At 26.5% G+C, this 24,431-nt stretch overlaps 1 protein-coding gene across 4 annotated transcripts; it reads left to right on the forward strand.

The window, feature by feature from the left end:
• Nucleotides 1–7,237: 7,237 nt before the first annotated feature.
• On the forward strand, nucleotides 7,238–24,153 carry LOC126900526 (choline transporter-like 2). Of its 4 annotated transcripts, none has more exons than XM_050676305.1 (14): nucleotides 7,238–7,530; nucleotides 8,817–8,989; nucleotides 18,013–18,124; nucleotides 19,995–20,108; nucleotides 20,357–20,520; nucleotides 20,713–20,917; nucleotides 20,998–21,137; nucleotides 21,205–21,370; nucleotides 21,430–21,685; nucleotides 21,785–21,965; nucleotides 22,028–22,311; nucleotides 22,520–22,811; nucleotides 22,876–23,116; nucleotides 23,757–24,153. In XM_050676305.1, exons 3-14 carry the CDS (start codon nucleotides 18,106–18,108, stop codon nucleotides 23,864–23,866), a joined length of 2,172 nt encoding a protein of 723 aa, XP_050532262.1. In that variant the 5' UTR covers nucleotides 7,238–7,530; nucleotides 8,817–8,989; nucleotides 18,013–18,105; the 3' UTR covers nucleotides 23,867–24,153. The 4 variants fall into 4 exon arrangements, with proteins under 4 accessions (XP_050532262.1, XP_050532263.1, XP_050532261.1 ...); XM_050676306.1 differs by having other exon boundaries at nucleotides 8,817–8,985; XM_050676304.1 differs by lacking the exon at nucleotides 8,817–8,989.
• Nucleotides 24,154–24,431: the final 278 nt, after the last annotated feature.

The raw sequence follows: 24,431 nt of genomic DNA on the forward strand, positions 1-24,431 counted from the left end.
TTAGCTAATTAATTGTAGATAAAATTTATTCACACAACATTATAAAAATAATTGTCAAAAGTCATAAATTGTAAAAATAAAAGTAGATTAATAAAGCAAAAATGAAATGAAATCGTTTTATATGTTACATCAAATTGTAATTAAAATGTTAATTTATTAAAAAATTATTATTTTAAACTTTACAAATGTTATCAGTAATATCCTATGTATGTACAAATATATTTAACTCGTTTTAAGGTTTATCTCCAGAGCGATGGTTATAGGACCAAGGTTGGAGCTATACTGTCGACTTATCTTGTTTCCTATTTATTTATGTAATTTTTGTTGTTCTTGTTTTCGTCGTTATTATTTTTATTTTTGTTGTTATTGTTTTGTTTTTATCGTTATAATTGTTTTTGTCGTTGTTTGTACTATGTTTGTTATTTCTGTTTTTCATTGAACGTGAAAAAAATTATTTTATTCGATGGCTGAGAACAATAAAGAATGAAGTGCATTTCTGACAAAAATGATTTGACCCTTTAGCAGGCGCGTGCCTATTTTTAACGTTCATAGTCTCGTGGGAGTCTATCAGACCCCATTTTCAAAAAAGGTATAAAATAATTATAAAAAAGTTCATTTTATTAATTCAAAGACATTATTTTTTACCATATGATATATAAATATGGATGAAAATTCAAAAATAAAAATTCAAAAATAAATCAATTACAAAATTATGTGCATTACTAAAAATTATATTACAAAAAAAAAAAGCTTAATTTTCAAAATTTCATTAAAAAATTTTGGTTTGTAAAAAAATTATTTTAACTGCAAAATCTTCTTTTTAAAACGGTAAAAAAAAGCTTTTATTATTACAAAATGTAATTTAATTAATTTTTTTGTATTTCTTTGAGCTCAAACACGGATTATATTTATTAGTTTTATGTGTATTTACATTTATACAATCATTTTTCTGAATTGAATTTCTTTATTATTAATATTACAATACGTTCAATTATTATGATACGAGTATATACAATTATTCTGAATCTGTTGAACATTGATTTTTCTCCCAACAATCTTTGCATACTGTTTAATATACGCGATGTATTTATTACATGTTTTGTTCTTATTTGCTCCGTATCATTGAGTAGTAGAAATTCTAAATAGATTATTTATTTTTAAAACATAATTGCACAATCGGAGGCAGATTCACATAATTCCAATTCCACAATATTATATCGATTATAAAATTGCATTTACGATAAAACGATATTTTGAAAAAAATAAGTCAACAAAAAAAATTATAACGTTACAAGTCAATATGACCCATTTCAATTTTGATGGATATTTTAAGTCATACATTTCTTTTTCGAAGGTATTTATTTATGAAAGTCGATACAATATTACTATAAAACCATCTTCTAAATTTATATCTATGTACACCTTTTATGCAATATAATACATCCGTTTTTATTTATGTGGGGGTATTCTAGACCCCCACGCGACTATTTAAGGTTAATTTTGTTATTGTACTAACTTCCTATATTTAAATGTATAATGCAAAAGTTCGAAAAGTAATAACTCAATATTTTACTCACTAATCGCATTAAAAAATTGATAATATATGAGAAGTAATAGTACAAAAATTTAAACTGCTTCCTAAAATGACAAAAATGTATTTAACTTATTTTTACACTAAACTATCAATATATACATTATCAAGCTTTTCTAAACTAATCCTTAACATAACTTATTCTTTAGCTTCATTTTCTTTTTATCATTTTATAGTTGTACATATTCATCATAATGTGGTTATCAATATGTTAAGGATATTTTTACTTTAGAAAGTATTTTTGTAATAGTTGATTCTAACTACTAACACTATGTGATAATAATTAAATAATATCAATCTACACAAGATAAAAATTTTGAATTTTTTTGCAAAAAATTTTTAAAAATTTGCATAAAATCAATGGTCCGTTTATATATGACTTGTACTGCAAACGCATTAAACACACACGTTACCAATCTGGCAATTTATTACTGTTACATCAGAGTGATAAAAAAACTATTTAGGCAGGTTCAAATTTTCAAAATAATTTTTCTCAATTTAGTAAATCGTTGACAAAAAATTAAAAATATATTAACTTTATATTCAATAAGATAAGATTATATTAATATATCAAATAAGATTAATGAAAATCAATGAAACTGTGGCCTTCCAAACAATATTTTAAAATAAAAAAAAAACCCAGCACAGGAGAGTCGCGGCACAGTGGTGACGTAGCATAGTTGGATCAAGTATAATGATATCTGACAGGGATTAACATCACTATAAAAAAAAACGCTTTGATGTAAATCTTCAGATAGTGTTTAATTTTAAAAAATTGGTGGACTATTCCAAAAGCTACATTATCTGCTAGTTCATTATTAATATCCTAATTAAGATAATGTATGTAGAATGAAAAACGGATATTAAAAAATATTATTTCTCATAAAAAAATTGTGTTGATCCATACACTTTTCAATAAGTTATAGCATAATAAAGTTAAAAATGTAAAAAATAAAATCGAGAATTTTCACACAAAAATAACATTTAGTAGCTTTTTTCACCATGAAGACAAAAAAAATTCCGAAATTTTTTTTACCATAATAAAGTACATTACATTAGCTTTAATTTAAGATATATATAAAAGTGTCAGACTTTCTGGAACACTTTCAAAAGTTGAGCTGAAAAAGTTGTAATTTTAAAACCCCTCCTATGGGCAGGTTAAGGGTCAGATTTATAAAAAAATATATACCAAATGATAGGTAATGACATTAAGCATCTATAAAAAAAAAAGTTATATTGATATGTTCATTTTTTAAAAAGTTACAGCAGTTTTTAGTAAAAAAATTTTCAAAAATTAGCGATTTTTAAATTTGTAATTTTTTTGGAGGTTTCCCCCATTTACGGGGAACGAGGAAAATTTTTTTAATTTTTAAGGGTAATGTCTTCGACTAGATACGATTTGTGATCTTTTGGCGTATCATTGAAAGAAATCCGTTCGGTGAGAGCTGAGAAAAAGTGGTAACAGACAAAAAAAAAAAAAAAAAAACACATAGTAAAACTAATACCTTTTCAGCTTCGCATCGAAGCTAAAATTCAACTAATTGGACATTTTTAAAAAGTAATAATGGTATTAAATTGAAATTAAAAAAAAAAAAGTGCACAAGTTTAATATAAAATTCCCTATAATATAGGGGCACCAACCACTCATTTTATGATAACTTTCAAAAGCGTTTAAAATTAATAAAAATATTCTTTTAAAAATTGTTTCAAAAAAAAGATTATAAACTGATTTAAAGATTTGAAGAACAAAGAAACAGTTTCACAGTGCAGTCACAGTTTAGTAGTAACGTGGCTAGTTGATACTAGTATAGAAGATATCTGAAAATGTTTTTAATCACTAGTATAAAAACGCTTCGATGCAAGTGTAATATATGAACATACACTTATTATAGTATTTAAATTTAATATGTAATTGATATTTAATAATTTAATATTGTAATTTTTACAGATAAGTTATGAAGTAGTATATTTTCATAAAATTTACTTATCTATATGAAATTTTCATCAGAAATCAGAATACATTTTTCAAAACTCATTTTTTCTTCGATAACAATAAGGATCACTTTTACATCCTTCTATTTCCCGAACTTGCTACAGAGGGTGGTGGGGCCCTCTTTGACATGTTAGAAAGTCAAAGATAGTTCTTGGCTTGGCTAATATCGACGGTCGGGTACTATGGTCGGTTTGAATCAGAGACCAGACACTACCAATGAGAAAATCACAAGAAGAATCTCTTTGGTTTCTGGAAATCGACCCCAGGACCTTGTGTGCCAAACTTGTGTTTCTACTCACTAAGCCAAGTCATTCTCTATATTTTGCGGTGATTTTAAATCTGCAATTAAATTTTTTCCATCGTCTCTTTTTGAGATTATTACTAATTAGTAAAAAAAAGTGTTAACATATAAAAAAAACTTAAAAATAAAAGTAATTTTGTTTATCCAATCATTATTGATTTTGATTTTTAATATGTTAAAAATAATCAGTACAAAATTTCATTTTTAACCTTTTTCTTTTTTTTTTAAATTTAAAATTTTAATAAAAAAAGGTAAAACTTTTTTTAGTAGTAGTAGTAGTAGTAGTAGTAGTAGTAGTAGTACAACTGGCAAGTTCGAAATTGACATCATTGTATAGAAAATTTTATCAGATCCAAAAAAATGGTATTATGTATATATGCAGTCAAGAAATTGTATAATTACAATTTATAGTAAATGTTAATATTTTTTTGTTAAAAACACTTATTTTTTCATTTACATTGTAATAATTTCAATAAAAATCAAAGTAATCATTTTTATACGTATTAATCATATTTATCATTTAACTCTTGATGTTTGAAAAGATTCTACAATTTAAATATTCAAAACTTAAATAATTTTTTATGATTTAACTTTATATTCTATGTCAATTAGATCCATTTTATTTTTATGAAAGTCAATGTACTCCCCTTGTAGTGTATTTTAAAATAAAAAAATCGCCTAGTTGTAAATTTTTTTTAAAAGTAATAATAGTGTATAATTGAAGTAAAAAAATGTGCACTAAGCAATTTTATATTAAATTTTTTTTTTGTAAGTGAATGGGATGGGTAATGTGTGCATTTTATAATTTTGGAAAACATACAATATTTGAAAAAAAATTTATGTTTACAAATATTTGTTCAAGTTATATAAGTTTGAAGTCAAAATAAATATTTTCCAAAATAAAAATAAAACGGTTGTTCTCATTTCATTTCAAGGAATTATTCATCCCTTTCGAAATACACTAACGCAGAATTTACTAGTTTCTTATAAACACTTTCAAATAAGTCTTTGTACAACAATTCATTAAAATTTATTGAATTTTCCAAACTGTTATACAAAAATCGTATTTTTTTTCTTTAACTTTGTTCGTTTTCACCATAAAGACAAGTCCAGAAGTCATTTTTTTTTTTAAATAAAAGATTATTACATAAGTTTTAATTTAAGATATATACAAAAGTGTCAGTACTTCCAGCACATTTTTAAATGTTAAGTTGAAAAAGTTAATCTTTGTGGAAAAGTTGATATTTTTATACCCCCTGTGTTTAGATGGTCAAATTTCTAAAAAATATATTCCAAATGATTCAAAAACACTTAAAGTACCTATCCAAAAAAAACTGTTTCGTTTCATTTATTTTTAAAAAAGTTTTAAGTAAAATAAGTTTAAAAATTGTCAAAAATTACCAATTTTTAATGTTATAATTTTTGAGGTTTTCTCCCATTTACAGAAAACGAGGGAATTTTTTTCGAATTTTGAGTGCTATAATTTTGACTGGAAACGGTTTGTGATCTTTTCACATATCGTTGAAAGAAATCGATTCGGTGATTTCTGAAAAAATATGGTAACAGACACAACAAAAAATATAATATAGTAAAATTAATACCTTCTTAGCTTTGAAGCAAAAAAATCCCATAAATGCTTAATATTTATCCTCATTTTTATAATTAATTTTGCTTCTATAAAAATGGTTTTATGCTCCTATCAAAGCGCAAAAGTATAACATCGTTTAGGGTAAGTATAACAAAAATATTATACATTTTTTTAATCTTAAAATAATCATTATTATTGTGGCTAATTTTTTTTACAAATTACCATTCCATTACCTTAATAATAATTAGATATCTACATAGTATATAAAGGTAAAATATTATTTTAGTGTTCACTAAGTAAGGAGCGGGTCAATTTTTACAAGGAATGAGAACAATAAAAGTTTATTTTCTTACTTACTGAACACCTTATATATTTTGTAGATGTCTACATATATATGATTATATATGTATATACTAAATTATTTTCCATTAGTGTGTTTGAGTTGCTGTTATTAGACTAGTAGGAAGAAAATGATCGAAAACCGATATATTTTCATGAAATATAGTCTGTACTATACTAGTTCATTTTTTGTATTTGTGCTTCTCCAAAAATTTATAGTCAATTTATTTCACTACTAGCTATTTAATCCTAAAATTTTAATAGGATGAATGCATGCTAGTAAAATTTATGAGTGAAAAATAAACATTATGTTTGGAAGGTAATTGAATTTTTATTACAACTAAAATAGTTTCTTTTTTTCTAGGGTTTAATTTCAACAATTTTTACCAAGAGAAAATATAAGTCTTTAATGTTTCTTCCGTTCTTGATGACAAACGGACGATAGATAATAACTGTAAATTAAAAATTATAAGTAATTAACCCAATAGACACCGGACATGAAATACACGAACTTAAGCATTTAATAATGTCTTTTTCATTCATACAACAACCCACGTTAATAATATCTATAAACGGGTATAAAAAAATGAATGAACATCTTAATTTCTTCAAAGCCTTAATAGTATTTATTGAAGATATTGTTTTATTAATGGTTCCTGTTTACATTTTAAATTGTCTCATAGTTGTAATGGTACATTGAAAAATAGCTACTACTTTTTTCCTAATTAAACGAAGCTGTATTCAATTACGAAAAAATCAAATAAAGTTGCCAAATATCTTGTCCATACAAAATGATAATATTTCAGCATAGGTGGTCTCTTCCCACTCAAGACAAAATAATAATTTTTATATTTTTGGGTTGATGAGTAGAGTTGATGATAACCTCTAAAATGTTCAACTCTCTCAATGAAAATGAGCAATGCATATTTTTTAAGGAAATATAATAATTAAATATCTTACGAATGATATTAAACGTCAATAGTATTGAAATTTGATCAGTGTAAGAAGGTAAAGCGTTACATAAAATTCGTGAATTCTAATAAATATAACCAACTTGCAAATTTATTTGAAATTTAAATCGACGAGATCATCACTCACAACTGGAAAACGTCAACATTTTTGCCCTTTTTCACACATTAATAGTACCATTTCAAACAGTAATATTTTTTCGCAGCAAATAAACATAGAAAGATTAATTTCATAAATAAAACTTAGATAATTCAACTACTATTTGTTATCAATCTACGAACATGATATGCTTTGCAATAAGATCGAAGAACAAATAATATCAATTTAAAAATCGATCACCAATTGAAGTGATAAGTGTACGTTCAGAGTGAAGTAAATTAAAATTACATTTGGACTGGTGGTGGGGTAGTGTTTACCTACGCGTTGAACAGCAATGAACGATAGTTGTTGAACGCACAATGGGTCTCCGACGGGTCGCGCGACAAACACGGACATCGGCAGCACGTTGCAGCTTGCACCACACCGTCCACACGGCCAATGACACACACAGTCTCCTTCGGTCGACGGTCGTTGTTATCACTTAGTTACTCCACGCGATTAGTCGTCAGCTGTCGGTCGTGTGCGTCTTTACGGGTACCGTCCGTTAGAGTACATACAGTTTTAGTACTAATTGTTAATAATTAACTGTTCGTTTCGTCGTGTGTGGTGATTTTTCGTTTTCTCAATACACATTACTGCCGAATTTCAAGGTAATTCAGTTTTTATTTGTTACAAAGTTTTTCTTAAAACTCCAGACTGAATGTTGTACATTGAGAAAGTGTTAAACGTTATTTTTTCCTATAATATTGGTTGTTTTTTTTCTATTCGCGTTTGAATAAATACAAGTTTATCTATTTGTTAATAATAATGTCTTGGCTAAAACTTAATAAAAAAAAAAAAAATTGACATTTTTCTGTTTTTCTTGTTGGCTAGTAATATTGTTTTCATAGGCAATATCGGAATATCTGTCTTGTGTTTGAAATGTGATGGCACAATATATTTTTGAATTAAAAAAATATACATGACCAGTGTTATTTTGATGATCGCCGATTTTTTACTATGGATTTTCCTTACCGAAAATAACATTTTGTTTTGTTATTCTATTAAGATTTTTCTATAGTTTTAACATTAAGATTCAAATATTGTTCGTTATTAAGTTTCTGACCAATGGGTATAACTTTATTCTAGTATTCCTCGAGTTCAGGGAGAGTATTAAATTGACAAAATAAAATGAAGTTATTTATGTGTTGCCAAAGAGATTCACGAAAAGGTGTCAAGTCCATAATTTACCGATTTGAAATGGCTGAAGTGGAGGGGATACAAGATGTTGGCATCCCTGTATCGTTTTAATTTTACATTTTTCATCCCTCCAGTATTTTGTCCAAAATAATACATTATCTTTAATATTTTACATTATTGATTTAAATTGGTGTTTTTGTATTATTAAATATAATTTTGTATTATTATAATTATTTTGATTAAATTTTCTAAAACTAAAATACTATATTATAATAAATTTAATCATTTGTTTTAACTATCCATATCACTATCGTTAAATTAAGATAGTTGAAGTTGACCAATTATTGTATATTGTTTAACAATTAGTTTGTTTACCAAAAATAATAATGGAATAAAACAAAAATTAATTTACTCTGATCCACTTCGACCACTGTCGGTATGAAAATCATATTTCAAATGTGGTAATTTAAAATAATTAAAATTATCTATTATTCGAAATCTCTATTTGTTTCATACAAAGTATGACAAATACGTGGTTTATCTAGAAACTTATAGGACAGTAATAAACCCGCTTTAAAAATGAGTGGAGGTATAAATATTCAAAACAATACAATAATAAAAATAAAATAATAAATATAACACTTCAATTCGTTTTAATATTTTTTAGCGTTATAATTCCCTTCTCACGTTAAAAAAATGTATGAAAATGTTTAAATCAAGTTACTTTAAGACACTAAAGTTAAACTTTTGTCTTTAGATGTAATTACTTGATCAATATAATAATAGCTACAAATTTTACGTCTCGTTTGAACATTATAAACTTTTTCGATAACATCTATGAGTTTTAAAGATTTTTTTAAAACTGTGTAGTACCACAAGAATGACTTCTGTAGTGAACATGAGACAACTATTGTTATTATTATCGAGTAGGTGAGTTATTTATTTCAAATATGATGCTACTATAAATATTTGTGTAAACTACTAGTTCAAATTGAGTGACGCTTTTAATAATTAGTTTCCCTATTTTTTTAAGTTAATCTTAATTGTATATGTTATCTATATATTACTAAGTTGAGACTGAAATGATAAATAAGACAATGTCAAGAATAAAATGCCAAGTCTTTGACCTTGATATCAAATATTATATAATATTTTAAACAAAAAATATCAATGTATCGCGTTTATATTTATTTTTAAATGCAAATCTTCTAAATTGTAATTTCACTAGAAATTATATTGTAAATAACATGACTAATTATTTTATTGGTTATTTTCGCTCTATAACTTATTTATGATTTATGGTTATAAAATATTAATTTTCTGCTGAATACAACGGATGTAAAAATAAATACATTTTTTTTAAATACGTTCTATTATTATTTTTGAAACATGATATTAATTTCCTTTCCTTGAACCGGTACTTTCAATTTTTCATAAAAACAGGATTTATAGGTCTATAGTACAACCTCCTTTTATTATTCTGTTGCGTTGTAACTCGATTGTTGTTTAGTGATATAAAAAGGGTTATCTCTTTGTTTTTTTAGCGTTCCATTCTAATTTGTATAGGCTCCAATTTTATTTCGAGTTGTATCACCGAACACTTAAGAAAAAGCCACGTAATATCTTATAATTCTTTGTGATTACAGAACAAAGAAAATGTTTTTTGTGACACAATACGAGTTGAATCATTTTATTTATTTTAACATTAGGTTTTGGTTGTAGTAATTACATTTCAGACAAGGTATCAAATTTTATTGGCACACGTTAAATCAACTAAAAATAAACAGCCTATCGCAAAAAAGACAGAATTTTAATTGTTACATTTAAAATCGTTTTAACTATAAATCTGAATTTTAAATTATTATTCACTATTATATTCAGTGTCGTTATGAACTTATAGTTTATCGATATCGTACAACGATTTTAAATATTATTAATTTCATATTACGTTTCTTTAACTTTTATGGTCGACCGTTTAAATTATTATCCAATGTGCTCAATAGATTTGTGTTGAATTAGTACTTAATGCGTTGTGTACAAGTGCATCATCTTTTGTCATCGCACAAGTGCTTGCTTTTAATATCTTTAGCTAAGTCCTTGTAGGTTTTAAAATGTTTGTATTGCGTTCTAAAAAAAGGTACTATTTAGTTATTCATTATTGAGCTGTAATTGTTAGCAACGAGTTATTTTTTAATCACGCGTATCGCAAATAATAAGATTTACTTTCACCTTCATTCTTTATTTCAAACCATAGGAAAATAGCATTTTAAAGAACACTTTTTATTCGTATAAAGATTGTTTATCAGTTTCTATAGAGGTGGCTTAGACTTTAGGCAGGACATGCAACGACTTGGCAACCGTCATGCTAAAACGTAGGCTTTAGTCTTACACTTATGTTTGTGTAATAAAATGCATCGGTCGCTGTGCTAGTCCTTAGGGGTTTCTAAAAAACGCATCGTATGAATATTTAAAACATTTTAGTCGATACAGGTTACATTAGAATTATAACATAGCCTATATAAGTAATGATGTTTGGAAAATATGGAGCCTATACATTGATTTTTTTTCCCGTGTACTCTTTTTTTAATCAGTTAACACTGTTATTGTTGACGTTTTACACATTTTCTTACTCCGTTCGACATCGAAGTCTACGGTGCACGTGTTTAGCATGATTTATTAGAATAAAAAAAAAATATATATATATATATATATATATATATATATGCGTAATTGAAAGTATGACTTTCCTGTAATATTACGTTTGCAACAAAGCACAATAAAAATACTATATTTTGACTACTATAGACTCTACCTAAAATATAATACAATTGTAACTGAAATGAGGTCCTAATTAAGCTTTAGTAGGCCCTAGATACTAATTGAAAAAAAAGAGTTATTTAAAAAATTTAAAATTTTCATTATAATTCAAAATAAATTCGTAATTAAACTCGCTGTATCACGAAAGTCTTAAGTACAGTGTTTAATGTACCTAATGCATAATAAGCCCTGACTGCATTAGCCTGTGTAGAAATAATTTTTTTTTTTAATTTTTTGATATACTGTTTGCAATATAAATAAAATAATAAAAATAGTTACAAGTATATAAAATATATATTTATACATAGAGTGATTCATTTATCACGAACCACTTAATTAATCAAAAAATAAAAATAATATTATTCTATATAGATTTTATGACCTACCCAAAGTACGTGGGATTTAGGCGAGGAAAAAGAAGAAGATTCTGTATAGACTATATGCGAGTCATCTATAAGTAAACAAAGACTATACATATAAACGAATAATTATGGCGATATTATTATATAGGGTGTTTTGTAAGTAAGGAAACGGGTTTCTATTGTTCTCATTGTTTGTAACAATGAGAACAATAGAAACCCGTTTCCTGACTTACTGAACACTCTGTATACTAAAGAGTCTAGTATTATCTTTTAAGTGTGTAGATAACACTGAAATAATGAGTACCCAACTTAATCAAATAGGCTTAAATTCAGGAGGCTAGAAGGTCGAGTATCTCGAAGTCTAATACAAAAAATTTTACAAACTGAATTTACTGTTCAGCGCGTATTGATCCTACCAAATTTTTTAATTTGTAAGTGCTTCATTCAATCTCGACGCGCTGCTGCTGATGATCATCTTTAAAAACAGTAATACGTTTAAAATACTATATTTTAACTCATATTAATAATATAAAACGTCGACATTAATATAATTATAATTAACTGATATTCAATAATCGTGGTTGTTCGCCTGGTTGGTGATTGTCACATTTAGCCATGTATATCAATGAAGTAGAAGCATTATATTAAATTACAAAAGTAAATGTTTCTAAGGATTAATTTTTTATTAATGTTCATTTTTTAATGATAAAAAATAATGCTGTGTGCCAGTTGATTCCAATCACTTTTCTACATATAATTATATAGGTGTATTGATTTTAAAACAACTAAAGATTATGTATGAGTTGATTTTTTCTTCATTGTTATATTAGGTACAAAAAAAATATCTTATTACAGATATCCCACCTATAATATGTTATATTCTAAAATATTACTTTATGTATAAAAAAAGTCTTCAGTACCGTTATAGTCATTACAAGTTTAAAATAAGTTTATTACATAACAAAGTATTCGAGTTTTTTTTTTATAATTAACATGGTATTTATTTTAAGTGAAAAATCTTGATTTTTAATACTGATAAATAGATATAAATTTAGTTTTTATAAAATGTTAAGGAATAATATTCAACGTTAGGCTTTGAAAGTGTAAGAAGTTGTACATTTTATTTTTAAATTAATTCAAGTAATAAAACTTCAGAAAGTAATACTAACTTACTATCAGAAAAATTATGAAGCAAACTCTAAGCAATAATTAAAAGAAAAAAACTGTGCTATATATTTTTGCAAGGCCTTCCAGTTGATTTATAAAGGAGCTCAAACCATACAATATTAGAACTCTCACAATAAACAATATATGTGTTTAAAATTATTACCTTACCCTTAGTAGATGCGTTAAAAATAATTGACTAAATTTAATTTAACTTGAATATTTTTATCTCAAGACAATATAAGAGTAAAAAATATACTATCTGTGGATTTTAGTCATAATTCATTATTGTGTTTTTTCTTAGTAAAAAATAGAATAATAGACTAGTGTATCTTTAATGACTCATTATGTTTACTAACATTTTGGGATAGATAATTTATAATAATTATCTTGTTTTTTACTGGTTTTATCTAATTAGTCGTTAAATTTCAGTTATTTTAATAGTGTTATTTTTTGCCAACTCCTGAAAATTAAATGGCATATAAGTTAGTGTTTTATGTGTAGTAATTTTTAAATTTTAGACGATTTAAAATAATCAGTCCGAGTTCAGAATCATGCCGAGGAAAATTTGAGGGTTTTCACTTTCTCCAACCATTTAACAATATTTCATTATTTTAGTCGTCAATTTTTCTGTGTATGAAATTGTTATAAATAAACCATAAAAAAGTCTCACAATTTAAAAAAAATTGTTCAGTTGGTAAAAATAATTTTTTTTACTGCTCATATTTTTACCGGTGTATCTTTTCGGAGTTATCTGTTCATAAACAAAAATGATGTAATTATTAAAACTGCTTAATAATGGTTAACAATACAATTTCTTACAGATTTCAGATTATTGAAACAGACAAACAATTTGTTTGTTCAATAATTTCTATTTTGTTCGATCAACAACTATTGTTGATCTAATAATATGAGAAAGGAGTATTTAGTAATAATGTGCTATAATTAATATCAGTTGCCAAACGTTCTGCACATGTTGTTTAACTAATAATAATTTTGAATACACAAATACTATAGGTGCTTGAAAATATGTATATTAACACCAACCATGATCATCATAGTGTTACTTAATATTAAATAATGTAACCTGTACAAAACATGTGGTCCCGACGTTGTTATATTGTTTCAAGAAATTAAAAACTTTCGTGTATTTCAATCAGAAGCATAATGTGTGCTGAGATTGATGAGATAGCACCTGATTGTATTGGTTTTTAAATAAATCGTATAAAATATTTAGAGTACATCAACAGGGAGTTTATAAAATAACTTAATGTTTTATCAAAATAAATAATTCAATTTTTAACATAACAAAATGATGTTTGATATTGAATACCAAAAATTTGTTGCTTTGGGATATTCCTTCGTTCAAATGATTCATTGTGATTTGTCAGCGTAAAAACTTACTCGCGTTGATCATAACTATCCCGCGTGTCCTAGTTTTTTATTTTGACGTCATGTGTTGTTATTTGTCGTGAAGAATACAACACCCAGTGATCGCGGAATATATATAGAACAATTTTAATAAAGAAAAAACCTCGACCTTAAATGTCTGCAGTTTCCTGGTGTTTCAACACGTTTGTTGAGAATGCGTTCGTAACCATTGCGAGTGGGTATTTTTTAACGCAATTGGCTTACGGGAGGAGACTGGTTTGAAGCGTCAAGGATTTTTCAATCTAATGTCTCAATTCTTTTTGAATGAGAATGAAACACATAACTGTGGAACAAAGTGTGAAATTAAAATTTTTAAACGGATGTCCGGATACCAAAACTTGGAATCTATAATTTATTCACTTTTTTTCATAGGATTTGATACAAGTTCATGGCCGTCACGCATCACTTTAAACTAATTGAAAAATCCATCTAGTTTGTGCATTTGGGCGCATCGATCGGATATTGACCTAAGTTACGGTTTAAGTACATTATTGGCCGTATACTTTTGATCGAAAAGATTTAAAACTCAAGTCATAGATTAAATAAAAAGTGAATTAAATATTTATCTCAACTAACTGATTTTGTAATTTATTATTAATTTTTTTATCCTACTTTAAACGTTTTTACAATAGAATAAAAATATTACCAAACACTATTTCGTTCCCATTAATTATATTTATATCAATCATTCTCAATTACAATAGTAAATTTCACGGTGAATACATCGAACTCGGTAAAGGAAGTATTTAGATATACCGTTTTCACTTTTTCATTTTTATTCGGCTATTGCCCCTGTAGTCCTCTTGTTTGGATTTCCTTATGTATCGTCAAAGGGATTTGACGTGAATATTGTCTATGTATTATAGTATTAAGTAAATGTAAAGAACTACATTCAATTGTTATAGTAAACATTAGTCGATAATGAACTCACGCAATGTCATAGCATTGACTCATTGTGTCTTACAATCATATAAATGTTGAGGTCATGAGAGCTAATATTTAATTTTAAATCGGTTGTTAGTAATTTGTTATTATAATAATTTAATTAAAATATGAGATCCTTTTGCAAAAAAAAAATTGACAATATGATTCATACAGAGTACGGTTGTAGTATATGTCATATTTCCTATTGAAATAGTTGAAATAATGTCTTGAGGACATCTTCTTGTTATTATGTCTATTTTTTAAATCATTATTTGCCATTATCATTATTTAATGACCAAATTAACGCCTTTTTCTTTATCATTATGATTGTATACTGTAACTAATGGTTCTAATGAAAATAGCATGACTTTGTACTTAACATTTACATTACACTTGTTCAATAATTAACTAAAAATTAGTCACCAAAAATGAATTCTATCACATATTTGAGGCATGCTGAATTTTTGTTCCGTTATTTTCTTTACTTGACTTGTTAAAAATAAAGTGAAAATGAAACAAAAGATACAAAATTACCGGGTTTTTGTTGGGCGGGCCGGTTATGGTAACAATTACTTATCAGGTAAAATGTTCCGTTTGAAAATATTTGTGTTATAAATAATGAATGAAATCTAAAATTCGAAATCTTTGTAATGTATAAGTTGCTATATAAGAAACGCAAAAAAGAAGGTCGAAAGTTCTTAGATAAATTGTAATAAATTAATTTAACTTATAATTAAAAAGTAATATATGTATGAATAAATGTATGAATAAATGTAACCTCTCAAATTCCAATGACAATAAAATTATAATTGAATTTCTTGTGGAAACGATATTGTTGTTTACATCGCAGTTGAAAATTTCCAATAAAATTGACAAATAGCCCGAAAATTACAAAATTTGACATGACCTTTACCTTATCACAAAACCCGTCCAAATTTTGATGTACAGTCTAACCTACCTTATTGTCCGTTAATGGCCAGAGGCCCAATATTTTACAATAATGAGTATCATATTGAACCCCTAAGCCAACTAGAAATTAAATATCGGAGGATCAAACATAGCCAGGCTAAAACAAGCTAATAAATACAATAATTTTCACATCAAATAAGTATACCAATTAAAGAATTGCAGAAACCGGTCCTTGGGTGTCATTAATACCCATTAACATTTATTTGGTGGTATAAATTACAAATATTTAAAAATAAAAAAATTATATATGCCATTTATTAATATATTTAATACTTACCCGAAATAAATTTAATTTATAAATAATATTTTTAACTACTATCCTATGAAATAATTGTGTTCATTATCATATTAATTACTAATATACAACACGTAAATATTCCAAATCGCTTTATTTTATACTTTTTGTTGTTTACATAATATAAGTATACATAAATAAATATATATAAATTAATTAGTATAATTACTGTAGTTTTATCAGGCGCTGATGTAGAAAAAATTTCGGGCACGACGTCATTTTATTAACTTTGGCTACGGTTCAATTTATTTTTCAAATCTCGGGCAGCTTTGTAATTAAAAAGTAATTGGAATCGTCATTCCCCTTTCAGGTGACGTACCGTGAATACTTCGTCTTGGAGTATGTTTCGTTCTCCTCTTCAATGGGCCGTTAAAGCGTATTACGTGAAATTCTAGTTTAAATCGATATTTAATATGTCATACCTAGTATAACTGAATAAAAATGTTATCTAACAAATATTAATAAAAAAAAAAAATGGCCACTAACGTTAACTGAAACATAGGATGTTATAACATGATTTATACTTAACAGTGTAAATCAAATTTTATCTAGAGATTCCATTGTTTGATATTCTTTTCGACTTGTGAGGTTTTATATGCAATTAAAGTAAACAATAAATATTTACTTTAAAAACGTCACTCATAACATCAAATACCACAACAATCTACATTTCTTTTACCTAGTAACACTAATGGAAATAATTTATAAAATTAGTAAAGCTTTTGAGAGTGAGATGGCTCCTATTTTATTTTTGGATTGTGAACATATACTAGTGCATGGACATTTTTTTATGCAAATTTTGAGGTAGTCATATTAATAGCTTCATTACTTGTATTATAGTTGACTCTAACAGAAGATCTTCCATTTAAATTTGGACTGGAGCCATACATCCTAGTACATTATATCCACTATTAATCACAATTTATTATTTTTGGAAAATTAAATAGGCTTGAGAAATTGTATTTAATTTCTGCCATGTTCTGTTCTGTGTAAGTCGTCCTCATACAGGTCTTTTGTTGATCAATTTTAATATGAAATTTTTGCACAATTTTTATTTTATAAATATTTTGATTATAAAATTAATAAAATAGATGTATTATTTGTAAGATTTTATGAATAGAATTAACTGCTATAGTCTATGAGTATGTTTAATTATAGACTATAGAAGTAAAGACCACACGAAATGGTTATCTACAGGCCAACATTGGTGTTGGATTGCCAATGTCTCGGTACCTCAGAATTAGTCATGTATTAAAATAAAACTAAAGATACGTTTTAATGATAACACAATTGGAGAATTTCAATTGATCAATTTAAATGTTGCCACTGTGCTGCACACAATATAAAAATGTTTTTGGTTGACTGTCTCTTGTTATTTCAATTAACCTACATTAAATTCATGTGTTATTATTTAACACTTCTTCTTCTACCAAACACTTCTTCTTTAATTATACATTGATATAAATGTTAATTGAGATAATTAAAATAGATGTTTTATGTATGTCGGTAGCTTCTGTATTAACAAATATAATTATTTTTTAAAAAGTAGTAATCAAAATATTTTCAAAAATATACAAACAACAATATGTAGATTATTTTTTTAAATTAAATTCGTAAATGTAATTTATGAGTACAGCGCACGTAGTTTTATATAATTTTATTGTGTCAATCTTATTATGCTTATAAGTTATTTTTTATAAATTACTAGTTTTTTTAATGATTTTATCAGAATTTTTAGAATTTATGACATTCATAAATCTTTAGGTTTTACATACAAATTAGTTTATAAATACTAGGGGTCATTAACAATATTGTTCTCTAATAGGCCCTATAGCCAAATTTTCTATAAGAAATTTAATTTCTTTAATTTCTAAAAGTTAAATTTAGAATATATATATAATTTAATGAATTAACAATGTAAGTAATAATTATTATTATTGTTAAAGTAATTGTTTGAAATAAATTCAATAAATATTTTTTTATTGTTTTAGATCATTCTTTCAATTTCACTAATATATCACAAACATGACAATACCTGTTATCAAATAAAACACAGTCAATAAGATAGGGGTCACTCAACAACCATGAAGAACTTTGAAAGAAGTATGATTTTTAAAGTATTATAAAATATGAATGCCGGTAACGGTATTTACAAGGGGCTTAAAATTAAAAATAATGAATTTAATGTTTTTATAAAAGGTACATGTTTTTATAACTGTAGCCTAACAGCCTATAACTGTAAGGGAACTATGATTCCTTTACCATTTTGAATGTTTCATGTATCCATACAATTCATTTCGGAATAATAATAAATGGTATCTGACACAATACTTCATTTCGCTTATCAACTTACATGAAAGTTTATCGGGTTCTAACTCAACAGGATAAGTTTTGTCTTTACGACGATTTGGGTCTTAATCGCGTTTGGTGCCTCTTTTTTGACATGATTTCCGATACACTTCCGATGACCGGCCGTGTCACTTTGTAAAACACCACAAAAGTTGTAGGGACTGATTTGCTTCGCGCCTGTTTACTTTAAGCTTTGCATTTCTTGTTCGGTCGTAAAATTCATTTGATCGTGAGAGACAATTTTATAAAATATAATGACTATACCCTTTGCCATCTGGCAAAATCAGTCTGTAAAAAGTTATTATTATTGTATTATTGATTCTAAAAAGAATGGTGTACCAGCATTTTGTACCACTTATTTCAATCATTAATGCATTTTATTACACGTTAGTTTATTAATGCAATTTGAATGGTCAAAAGTCTAGAAAAATATTTTTTAAAAATGTATATATTGCTATGTAAGAATATTGTGTAATAAAAAAGAAATAAAAATAAAAATTCCCTAAAAAATCACGTGGACACATTGTGATGAAATGTCTCGTAAATACGATATGTTTTACACTATGACGTTTTCATGATGTTGTTGAACACATTGGTAAGAGTTCATTGACAATATATTCCCTAGGGTGCAAACTATTTTACGAATTTTGAAATTCTTTTGACAACCTGTTCTAACTAGTATAAAAAATAACCTCTGCTAAATTTGGGTACAAACTGATAATACTAACTCGTGGTTAATGAGACAAAGCTTATCAACAACTTTTAAGTATAGAGCAAAAAAGCACAATATCGGAAATTTAAAAATTAAAATAATACACAAAATAATAATAATTTATTAATATTTAATAAATTATTAAAATAATTAAAATAATAAAAGTGTTCTTTATGTATAAACTTTTATGCTTAAATGGACATAAAATTTTTTCAGTAGTATTCCTTTGTTAAATAATTATCATATATGATATAAAAAATCTACTAGAGTATCTGTATCTATAATAAAAAAATAAAATTCAACTTTCCAGTGCTTAATAAATTAAAAAATAAATAAGAGTCACACTTGCTCCAATAAACGGGGCAAGTCATTTTCCCTTATCAATATCATTTATTCAAGTTTCATATTTAAATGATTTAAGGATATTTTTTATTGGTTAGGTTATTAGACAAAAATAAACCAAGAATTCTTAAATAATCTAATTTATAATATTCTTAATAAATAATCAGTATCACACTTGCCCCGGTACAACAAATGTACTAAGGCAAGTGTGAAGTCACATTTAATTAATATGTCATTGGAGACATGTATAAAAAAATAAATCTCAATATTATTCTGAATAAAAAATCTGATTTTAAAGACTTTTAATCGAATTATTTTAACATTTAGTTTTATACATAAAATGAAAAAATTATCAATAAAGACACATTTTTTGATTTGTTTACGAAAAAATAAAAATTTTTCTTTAACCACCGGAATAATGTTCTACGTCGCCGATAAATGAATATTTATTATATTAATCAACTTAATGTCATGAAAGTTTAGATGAGTGAAAGAATAGTATTGCTTGTGATTTATTGTTATCATTATTAATTATCCCTTTAACTAACTATTGTTTTCATTATTCTTTAGATTCTTACAGCCCTAATAGGAAGAAACCGCTTGAAAAAAGGTCATGTACGGATTGTTTGTGCTTCCTTAGTTTTGTAGGATTCATGGCCTGTTGGATTTTTGTAGCTTATTATGGTATAAGACTACCGGATCATAGGCGTAGAGTGGTCAGTTCGGGAAGGTTAAATTTAATTCCCCCCTCAAAAAAAAAAAAAATTTCTTTGTAATAATGCATATATTTACATTATTTTGTTAAATTTCTGGAGGACTAAATTGTAAACTGTGAGGGCTAAGCCCTCTACTCCCCACCCGACGCCTATGGTTAGTTATGTATTTTATTTAAGATCGAAGTTTCTAATATGAATTATTTTATGCTTATACAGCTTATCAAAATGTAGATAAAGAAGTCTTAACTTCACCTACAGATTCAGCCGGGCAAGTATGCGGTTATAGCAAAAATTTAACTAACAAACCCTACTTGTTCTTCTTTGACATCACAGAATGTACTTCACCTATGATTCTTATTCATGGTTGTCAAACTCCTCAGGTAAGCTAAATACAACTGTTTTGTTTTCTATTAGTTCATTAAAATAATATTTTGAAAAATATTGATATTGGTAATGTATTCGATTAGATAACTAAATTCTTTTAGTTTATACCTTTTAGTAAGATTCAGATTTGATTTTTTACTTCAATAGTAATTCATTGAATTATATTGATTAAAATCTTTTGAAATTAGGTATGCTTGGAAACATGTCCGGAAAAAGACTGGACCGTCAAAAACATATTAGACAACAAATCCGGTCGCTACAATTGGCCAGAAATACAAAAAGATTTGATTTGTGTTTCACCTGATCTCAACAAATTAGTTAATTCCATGGATACTCTGAAAAATTTTACGTCCTCAAATCTCTGTGCCAAATATTATCTTAAAAGTTTACCTAGTATGCAATATAAATACATTAATTTTAATTATTTTGTATTAAACATGTACACATGAGTGTTGAAATCTTTTTACTTTCAGTACCTGCACTTGGTTATTGCATTCCTACGCTATCCAACTTGGACGATAGCTTACAGTATTTTACTAATTACAGCAATATAGTATTAAGTAATGTTATAGATGGTAAAAACATGGTGGAACTACTGAAAGATTCCAAAGAAGTAATTATTTTTAATGTTGATATTAATATATGTTTATTATGGTTTTGTTCGTTCTCATTGTATTTAGGGCATTAAACTGATGGTGGACGATATAATTAACAGCTATAGATATATTCTTGCCGGGCTTTTAGTGGCGATTCTAATTAGCCTTTCTTACATCCTGTTGATGAGATTATTTAGCTGGGTATTAGTCTGGTTGTCTCTCATTTCCATCATTTGTGTATTGGGTTTCGGTAAAAATCAATTACTGCATTTTATAAAAGTTGTTTATTACGTTATTTGTCTGTTTTAGGAACTTATGGATCATATTTGAAGTACTCTACAATCGAAGACACTGCATTAGAAGAAGATATAGTAGTGATAGACCCTTCAAACGTTGCAGGAAAACAAAACCTAATCAATTATATTGATGCAAAGTTGAACAAAAAGTCTACGTGGCTTATGTTCACGATTGTTTCAGCATTAGCACTAATTATTTTGTTTTTAGTAATTGTATTCTTACGCAAAAGAATAAGACTGTCCATTGCACTTATTGTCGAAGGGAGTAGGCAAGTTAACAGTAATTTACTAGTTACAAATTTTAAATATTAATTTATTTCATATTTCTATTTTTTTTTATACATAAGTGTAAATACATATTGTTTTAGGGCTATATTAGAGATAAAGACTTCACTGATATTCCCATTGGTCCAATGGATACTGTATGGTGGAGTTATCATTTGGTTTTTAATTATTGCAATATTTCTAGCGTCAATGAAATTATATGTTTTTAAAATAAAAGGATTAGAGAATGACGGTGACTGTATCTGCATTGACGATTATTACAAGGTCCTTGATTTAATTAAAAATATCAGCCGAGTATAGAAGTAAATTATTTGTAATTATTGTAGGACGGCGACTGGTGTACTGAATCTGAATGGGAAAGATATTGTATGTACAACCGTACCAAGACTATGTGTAAAGTAGCGAAATGCGCTTTTGATCATGTAGTATCACAAGACTTTATTACTGGTTTACAAGCATTTAACATTTTTGGCATGTTTTGGCTGTTGAGTTTCGTGTCAGCTTACAGTCAAATGGTTTTAGCTATTACATTTGCTTCGTGGTATTGGACGTTCCGTAAAAAGGATGTACCATTCTTTGCTCTGACTATATCCGTTTATAAGACTATAAGGTAATAGATGTTCACTATATCAATGTAGTTATTATTTCTGTGTATTTTTATTTATCAAATAAACTTAATACTGGTATCGTCAAATCCCATTCAAGCCAAGTCCGGAACCTCGAACTTGTTTAACTAACAATTTTATTTTTCGAAAGTCATCAAAATTTTAAAGTACATCTTATAAGTAGAAACAATTAATGTTTGTAAATTTCTACAGATACCATTTGGGCACCATAGCATTCGGCTCATTGATTATAGCTACGTGCAACTTTATCCGCGCTATTCTAGAATACGTGGAAGTCAAATTGAAAAAATATGATAACTCCTTCACCAGGGCTATATTTACTTGTATGCGATGCTTTTTCTGGATGCTCAATAAATTTCTAAGGTTTATTAATCGAAATGCATATATCATGTGCGCCATGCACGGTCAAAACTTTTATAATTCGGCTAAACGGGCGTTTGATTTATTACTGAGGAATGCATTGCGAGTGGTCGTATTGGACAAAGTATGTAGTAGAAAAATGACAAAAATTTGTTGTCTGTTAATTAAAAAAAAAAAATCGATTTCAGGTTACCGACTTCATATTTTTTATTGGTAAAGTAATAATTACAGGTGCTTCAATAGCTACCTTTTACTTTACTTTTTATGAAACAATAGAACCACTTAAGCAATTTGAGGTGTTTGACAAACAATTTATTCTCAACTATAAATGGTTACCCATGATTGTTGTAGCGTGTGGCTCGTGGATCATATCAGCTACATTTTTCCATGTTTATTCTATTGCTGTGGATACACTGTTTTTATGTTTTTGTAAGTTTATTTAAAATTAAAATATAAATACTAATAAATAACTACCAAATTAATTACGAATACTTGATTATAAGTAGTATATCGTAATAATTCACAATTTAAAATATTAGCAATATAAAGTCGTGACATAGTTGGGACGAGTATAAACTATATATGACAATGATTAAAATTACTATCGTAAAATACGTTTCGATTAAAATCTGTAAATAGTGCTTAATTTCTAGAAGGAATTATTAAATTAATTTTAGAGAAAAAGTTGCTATTTTGAAATCCCTCGTATGTAGGTAAAAGGTCAGATTTCTGAAAAAAAAAATACTGAATTAAAGGGAAATTCCTAAGGTATTTATAAGAAATAAATTATTTTGATTCAAAATTTTTGAAAAAGTTACGAATTTTAAAAAAAAAATTTTTTTTATGTTCAAATTTATTGATTTTCAAAATAGTATATTTTTGAGGATAATATATTCAACTAGATACGATTTGTGATCTTTTGATTCAATAAAATTGATCCAGTGAGAGCTGAAAAAAAAGGGACTAACATACACACACACGCACAAAAAAAATACATAATAAAATTAATACCTTTTCTCATCGAGGTTAAAAATTATTAAAAATATTATTATATTATAAATTTTTCTAGTGGAAGATTCTGAACGCAATGATGGATCAGCAGACCGTCCTTACTTTATGTCACATCAATTAATGAATCTATTGGGTACAAGAAATGTTCAGTCTTATCCTATGCATTAGAATATTACAATACTAAGACAATTTAAGACGTTATTTGTGTTTATATAGATTTACTCAAATTGCCCTGTTAAACAAAATTAATATTTACTAATAATACATCATAATCAATTTTTGTATACCACTTTATTTGTGATAAGAAAATGAGCTTTTAAATGCTTCAGGTATTCTCTCAAGGTTATTTTTGTATTAAATATTAAGTTTATTTATATAAGTTTTTCTAAAAAGATTATTTTTGTGAAGTTCAATGTACATATAAACGATATTAAATATATTTTATATAAAATTAATTTGTTATTATTTGAAGTAGATCCTATTTAAAATTCCTATCATTTTCCTTCAGTATCGATTCATACTTATTTTTCATTCAATTAAAATATTTCAGTTGACAAAAACATTGATGAAGATAGTGTACTAGTGTACTACAACTGATTCAATTAGTCATTTGAATTAAACAAAGAGGCATCTATCTAATTTATAGACAATTTTGAATATTTATTAGTGCTATAAACGAAATTAGACTGTTAATTAAAATAATGTCAAGTTTTTTACTATGTTGTAAGATACA

Source organism: Daktulosphaira vitifoliae, unplaced genomic scaffold (genome assembly GCF_025091365.1).
Source record: "Daktulosphaira vitifoliae isolate Bord-2020 unplaced genomic scaffold, ASM2509136v1 Scaffold_3, whole genome shotgun sequence".
Taxonomy (NCBI): domain Eukaryota; kingdom Metazoa; phylum Arthropoda; class Insecta; order Hemiptera; family Phylloxeridae; genus Daktulosphaira; species Daktulosphaira vitifoliae.